A 7,582-nucleotide genomic window follows, 5' to 3' on the forward strand; every position below is an offset into this window, starting at 1 on the left:
ACATCTCAAGTCTCCGCTAAGTGCGGAGCCCATTCCCCCCGTCCTACTCCCCCTCCGCTGGCGGGCGCCTGGGCAGGTACTGTCTTATTTCTGGCGGCTGCTCCGCGGGGCCTGGCTGGCGGGAGCCCCGGCAGGCCTCGGGTCCCTGGGGCCCATGGCTCGATCCACTTCTGGGTGACTGGCTGCCGGACTCTTCCCTGCGGCTCTCGGGGGCTTCGGCATTGCGGTGGCTGGGGGAATTCTTCTGAGCCGTCTCTCCTTCTCCCTTCGTGGGGGGTCGGATTTCCTGGGTTGGCCCCTCCTTGGCGCCTTTGCTCTTGGGCTCCCTTTGGACGTCTTGGGCTTTGAGTCTGCCTCATTGCTCTGGTGGGGGGTGGGGGGGGTCTTCGGCTCTTCACAACCACTATTGAGCATTTTTTCTTGTGCACTCTTACAAACTACAGGTGTTTGGTTCCAGGTACTCAGAGATTCACTTCCATACAGAAAGCCCATATTCTGATCTTCAGGTACCACAGAGTACATGTCAGATTAAATAATACTACTTATACTTCAGCGATAGTATCTAGGTGCTACTTTATTATATCTCTTATACCATGTCCTTTGGTTCTGCTGTTCTGTTTCCATCTCTTTGCAGGTGATGAAGCAGACTGAAGATGTATTATCGTTGTCTCCCTTTTAACTCCTCTTTCTTTAATCTTTTCTCCCTTTTTCTGTTTTTTCTTTCCTGTTCTATTTACATTGCAGTGTCCATTTAATCTGTAAAACTCCCTGCATAATTATAATAAAGCTATTTTTATGCATAAATCAAGTGGAACACTATGGCGATAGCCGTACTGCTCCACTTGTGAAAGTAAAATCTATTGGGCTGTTTTTGGCATCAAGACAATTATTTTTATTGCCAGACAGGACACTGTCAATAAAAAAGTTTCGTACATGGTTGTGCGCACTAACCCTGCTCCCACCTGCATGCCCACATCCGCCATTGTTACAGGCAAAGAAAGGATATGGTAGCTCCGCCCAACGTGAATCAGATCCACTTTTCAACCGCGCAGCTAGGGCAGCATCAGTACAGTCGGTACGATCCATCAGTTGGGTGCTAAATAGGAAGATGTTTTAGGTTAGTTGAACTTTAAAACTGACACTGTCTTCAGTCAACCAACCTCATGGTTTCAAAGATTTGTGAACATAACAAAAAAGTATTTTCTGTAAATGATGACAAGAAATGTTTAGACTAACTTGGACTTAAAAGTAACATATAAACATTGAATAAAAGGTTTAATCTTTAAATAAAGTCAACCTATTTGAATAAACAAAACAAGTGATGAACTCTAAAGTTGAATATGGTTTAATATTTTTACAGTATTTCTTTACAGAAGTTGATTTAGTTGACAGAAATGTTTGAGTTTCGACATAAGTTTACAGTATGACAGTTTTTTTCTGTGTTTGCCTTCATTTTCTGGATGATACGTCTCTTATTTAACAAGAAATTAGCACATGGTGTTTCTTCATTCAAGCAAAATTATTCTTGATTTTTTTTTTCCCTTGATGGTTCCTTGGCTCCAATCAGAAACTCAGTCCTTTTTCCTGTGGAACCTGTGGAGAATCCTGCGATGAGTGACAGTCCTGACACATTTCTTATGTCCATTGTTGGTTCCAATTTAGGACAAAGTAAAGGTGGTTCCTCATTATGGAGGAGCAGCAAAGGTTTCTGGCATCATTTCCATCCTGGCTATTTCTCTGCTTTGGTTCTGTGACAAAAAATCAGCACTCTGTCTTACTGGCCTACATCAGTAGGACTGTGTTGGTAGATTTACCCGCTCTAAGGCAATAAAGCTTATTTCTATTCTATAATCCAATGTTTTAAACCAGATGTACCTCAGCTTAGGAAACTGGTGATTAGTTTAAACAGGTGTAATAAGACTAAACCATTTTGCTTTGTGTGCCAAATACAGAGAACCAGTACAAACACAGCGGACAATCAAAGCTCAACTCAATCCAGAAGGACAACAACAACAACAGTTGCACCATTGGAAATGCCCCCCGAGAAGAATACGAGAACTACGACGAGCTGGTTGCAAAGTCGCTGCTCAATCTCGGTAAGATTGCAGAAGATGCTGCCTACCAGGCCATGACCGAATCCGAGATGAACAGCAACTCCTCCAACAGCGCTGGGGAGGATGATGAGGACGATGAGGGCAGTGAGCAGGACGATAGGCAAGGTGACCTGAGTGTAGACCTGGACAGCGATGTGGTCAGGGAGACGGTGGACTCTCTGAAGCTGCTGGCTCAAGGTCATGGCACCATGCTGCCTGAGGACGGATACTCAGAGAGCGCTTTTGTGGAGGATGGGCGGGGCCAGGGGGTCCGGGGCCAGACGGAGGGAGGTGGAGAGGAGGTGTGTCTCAGCAGTCTGGAGTGTCTGAGGAATCAATGCTTCGATTTGGCAAAAAAACTGAGTGAGTCACCACCATCGGACCGACCAATCCTGCACAGTAGCTACGTCCAACAAGCAGTGGACCAGCAGGTGATGCAGCACCTGAACAGGTGAGATTACTCTTAACTCCAAACAAGTTGGTCTGTATGTTGGTTCTGTGTTTGTTGGTAGTTGTCTTGCTTGCTTGTTTTGTTGGTTGGATGGCTCAGGGAACTAATCCAGACCTGCTGAATCCTCACTGGGCTTTCCCTCTTAGGTATGACACCTATCCACAAGGAATTCAGGAGGATTCCAGACCAGTGGAGCGCAGCTACTCTGAGATGTTGAACCTGATGAAGCTGGATGAGCAACTGAGTCCAGCATCAAGAGGCTACAGCTACAGTCAGGAGGGCGACGAGGACACCACATCTGTAGCGTCAGACCGCTCCGATGACACATTTGACATGGCCAAGGGAAACCTGTCGCTGCTAGAGAAAGCCATCGCCCTTGAATCTGAGAGAGCAAAGGTGATGAGAGATCGGATGATCTCAGAACACACAATGCCCCGTCGTGATCAGCATCATCACCGTGTCCACGGGGAGCACAGCCCCAGGCTTACTATCGCTGCAGAAGAACGCAAGTCCAGGATGCATCCGGATGGGCTGAAAAGGGCGTACTACCCTAAAGGTAGATACACATACACACTGGGAGGGGTGGGATTAACACTATGCTGAGGTCTTTTTAGACCTTTCGCTTCTGGCTAGGGTTTTGTCAGATCATTTAGTCTTTCTTTAGGTTTAGAGTCATTGCTGATAAACAACAACAAAACATGTTACAAAATACTGTAAACATTTTGACCAATTTTTTAGTATGTGGAACCAAGTATAGCTCACATTTCAGAGAACCCAGTTAAGTTCTCACTGATAAGAGGGTGGAACCAAGTAGATTTACCCATCAGAGGGTGGAACCAGGTAGAATTACCCGTCAGAGGGTTGAACCAGGTAGAAATACCCATCAGAGGGTAGAACCAGGTAGAATTACCCATCAGAGGGTAGAACCAGATATAATTACACGTCAGAGGGTGGAACCAGGTAGAAATACCCATCAGAGGGTAGAACCAGGTAGAATTACCCATCAGAGGGTAGAACCAGATAGAATTACCAATCAGAGGGTAGAACAAGGTAGAATTACCCATCAGAGGGTAGAACCAGGTAGAATTACCCGTCAGGGGGTGGAATCAGGTAAGGGTTCCCTGTCAGAAGACATGTTTCCTGGAAAACCTTCGACACAAGGCCAGTCCAGCTCTTTAGGAAAGGCCCAGAATTGGTCAGATGATCAGAGCCAAGGTGTTTTTTCTGTGGTCCCTCCCATTAGACTATTCTCCTACTATTTATTCCCAGATTCCTCCAGAGGAGAGAAGAAGGAGAGCAAGTGTCCGACGCCGGGTTGTGACGGTACTGGTCATGTGACCGGTCTGTACCCCCACCACCGCAGTCTGTCTGGGTGTCCCCACAAAGACAGAGTCCCTCCTGAAAGTAGGTGCTGCAGCTTTTTATCTGCCTAAGGTGTCGTTCCTGTGGGAATGCTGGATGTTTCCTCAGAGGCAGAAATCATCTTATTGATCAAAATAAACCACTAGGATCTGCTGGGACCTTGTGTTAGGTCTACAGATCACAGTTAGAAGTGTCCATGAAGGGTTTCAAAGGACATAAAAGAAAACTGACCCAGGCACCAGGGTTCTGCAATTAGATAAACATTCAAAGGAACATTTATTAGAGAAAATAGACATTGAAGTTTAGCTTTCAATCCCAGACGGTGGCATCGTTCTTTAAAAATGAACTTCAGTAGCCGTTTAGACTTAAATCAGGCTTCCTTGTCCAAACGACATAATTTGACCGAAAGTCCAAAGTCAGATGAGTCAGAAATTTGGATCAGAGTACTATCATCTGATTGGATGCTGCCAGAAGAATCAGGAGTAATAAAATGTACCTGTAGCTCCACCCACTTGTCTTTACCTAGCCAATCAGATGACTTCTGCTTTGTGTCCATCACAAACATGAAAGCTTGTGCACGTTGTGGCCACGGCGGCTCTCTCCGGGCCGAGCTCAGAACCCGCAGTGCTCCTTGGAGATGTTCCGAGCTGTTGGGTGTTTCTGTGAAAGTTTGAAGGTTTCGGCATGCTGGCGATCCATCATCTGGCTTCTGCATGAACCATCAGTGTTTGTATTCAATGAAAACCTTCAGAGACTGCAGAACCAACCGAGGCGGAGAGCACGAAGAAAAAAGCTGAAACAATCACGAGGTTCAAATCTTTTAGGAACGACAAGAAGAAATTTATTTAAATCTGGTTTAATGTGCCAGTCTATGTGAATTCAATTCTCATCATAATCTGGGAATTTTTGAGGGCAGATCGCTGTAAAAATCAAACATTTTCGTTCTGAACAATCTGTTAACTGGGAGTTTCTCCTCTACGCCTTTTTATTTAGACTCCGTCTAAAGTTTAAACATGATTCCTTCTTCATGATTCTTCCTTCACAACATGAAGGGATCCAAAGTTACATTTTGTGCTTGATAGCTGCCTGAAATGTTCAATTCTGGAGAACAATCAGGTCCAAAAGGAATCACTTTTTTAGCACATTTACAAGGATCGGGATCTCCCCCAATGATCCGGCAGAATTTCCTCTTGAAGTTCATGAAGATATTCCAGATCAATGATTTCATCTTTGTCTGATCCTGTAGAAGCTCCATGTTTACTAGAACCAGTGAGAAATGTCCAGGTTTCTGGCTGGTGTTCCCAGACCTGGACTATCTTGTAAGGTTTCAGGTTGTGGTCCGGCCCGGTTTAAGGGAACCGCTTCCAGAAGACGTTTTGTTTTTACATTTCAGTCCGACTTTTTCAAGGAGAATTCTGAATCTTATCTTCCACACTAGAACCAGAGGTTTTACCAAGGGTGGTTCCGGAGAACTTCTTGGATCAGAAGTTCAGAGCCAGAAGGTTGTGGACTGGTTTGTTCTCAATCGGAGGTTCTAGAATAGGCTGTTTCAGTTCTGAAATAGGTAGTTGTACATTAGATGGTTCTAGATTAGATGGTTTTGGACCACAGAGCTAATAAATTAGATGGATCTGGGTCTGTTTCAAAACTGGGTCCAAAAGGAGATAGTTTGAAAACGTGAGTTATGTTTCTAACTACGGTTTTATGAATCCTGGATGACAGTCAGACGTGGTGCTTAAGCAGGTCAAGACTTAAGGCCAATTTATACTCAGAAACCAGGTCGTCTGCCTTTTAGTCACAGTGAATGCAGATATGCCCCCCCACCCCTTCCACAGACACTCTGCTGCACCTCTCCGAAATTATATGTGACCGTAGACAGAAGGCCTCTGATTGGTCAAATCTCCATCCGCTCTACTCTATACGTATTTCCTGTTTGGTTCCTTACCGGCTTGTTTTGTTTGTCTTACCGCCATTGTGGAAAACGACTGGTTAAGATGGAGCAGCTAGAAGAGCAAGGTGCGCGAGAACGCTGGGACCCTTTTCCTAGCCTGGCGTAGTCCTACTCAATTCTAGTCAGAATGAGTCTGATGCTGCTCCATAGAGCTGTGATTATGGGGCGTGTTTCGAATGAACCAGGAAGAAAAATGCCTCTGCACTCAATTGGATAGACCTACAACCAATAAGAGCAACGGAGTGCGTGACGTATGTTAAGCGACGCATAGTTGTTGTCAACAAAAATCAAAGCGTGCAGTTGCAAGCCTAGAATAAGAAGATGAGCCTTGATCGCGTTTCTCTGTTCCTCTTTTAAAATTAATTTGCTGTCGATATCTTCTAGAACAGACCTAATAGCAGAATCTACTCACCCCAACCCTCCAGCGGCAGCCATTGTTGTTGTCACCCAAGCGCGCTTTGGTGACGTGGTTGATTACGTTACTGTTGATCATCTGTCCATCATTGTATAAAGCCCGCCCTGACAATTTGATTTGCCCGCCAGATATTGTGCGAGCATACTCGCGCTACTATTGAGCAATGCCAGACCGAACTTCCCGACCTCAAACGTTGTGGGCGGGACTAAGTTCTGAATGGCACCCAGGCTACTCTTGCCCCCACTTCCTCACCGCCTCGGCCGTATCTAGACCCACAGCTAGTTCCTGATTGGCCCTCTGGCGTTGTGGCGTGGAATAACATTGCGCAGACCACGCTTAAATATTGAGCATACATAAAAAAGCTGTAACGAGCTCACTGCGACACACTGCTGTGGGAGGATAAGCAGCTCTTCAGTATCAACAAAGTCACATGTGACCTACCGGTGACCAAGTCTATATAACCATGTGACACCGAGAGTTCAGCCCCTACGCCTTCGTGCCAGAATGCTGTGGCGGTCATCAGGGATTCAGAGAACTGTAGTTACATACGTAACTCACATTCTATTTCATCACAACTGAGGTGCAGCTGAGCCAAAAAATTCCCCTGGGACCACTGGCAAGGTAAGCAGGGTCCACACGCAGGGTTCAGTGAGGGGAGACCAACAGGCATGGAGTTCCTTAATGTACTCCACCGAAGGTGGGACAAGAATGGAGGCTGACCCAGTTTCATGGCTGAAAGGTTTAGAGGACGATCTTTTATTTCCGGGTGGATCATCTCAATCAGTGGTCCTCCTAACTGTCAATCATTTTGTTGATATGTTTACGTAAGGCCGACCTACGTGCTCGTCCGGTTAGCCATCTTTTTCTTTCAGGTGTATGTGGTCAGCTACAGGGCTTTTGAAAATGGCGACAGTCGGAAGAGAAAAAGTGTTTACGAAGTGTATGAGAATAAAAAGAAAGGCCTCATAGGAGACAGATATATCCCAGAATGCTTTCCGTGGAGAGCTCTCCTCGCAAAGCATTATGGGATTTGCCGTCACAGCGACCCGCTGTCGCCATAGACTGTCGCTACCCGACAGTGTCGGCTAATAATTATCAATTGGAAACACGCGTCCGTAGAACCGCTCAACACAAACCCGCATACAAGAAGATGATAAGGGACTGAACTCCTGGTGTCACAAGATTATGTGGACTTATATGTCGATCACTGGTTGGTCACATGTGACTTTGTTTGTACTAACCCCAGGCTCACACCGACTCCGGTCTTACCGTTGCGGTGCGGTGGGTGCGGCGCCGCAGTGATTCCAAGT

At 45.9% G+C, this 7,582-nt stretch overlaps 1 protein-coding gene across 5 annotated transcripts in view; it reads left to right on the forward strand.

The window, feature by feature from the left end:
- Nucleotides 1–7,582, forward strand: part of LOC107098173 (myelin transcription factor 1-like protein) — a 48,754-nt gene that overhangs the window by 21,824 nt on the left and 19,348 nt on the right. For all 5 annotated transcript variants that reach the window (XM_015395683.1, XM_015395682.1, XM_015395681.1 and 2 more), the window contains 3 exons: nt 1,953–2,544; nt 2,691–3,100; nt 3,814–3,948. In XM_015395683.1, the coding sequence (XP_015251169.1) occupies nt 1,953–2,544; nt 2,691–3,100; nt 3,814–3,948 (1,137 nt within the window). The remainder of the gene's footprint in view (nt 1–1,952; nt 2,545–2,690; nt 3,101–3,813; nt 3,949–7,582) is intronic.

Source organism: Cyprinodon variegatus, unplaced genomic scaffold (genome assembly GCF_000732505.1).
Source record: "Cyprinodon variegatus isolate N-32 unplaced genomic scaffold, C_variegatus-1.0 Scaffold752, whole genome shotgun sequence".
NCBI lineage: Eukaryota > Metazoa > Chordata > Actinopteri > Cyprinodontiformes > Cyprinodontidae > Cyprinodon > Cyprinodon variegatus.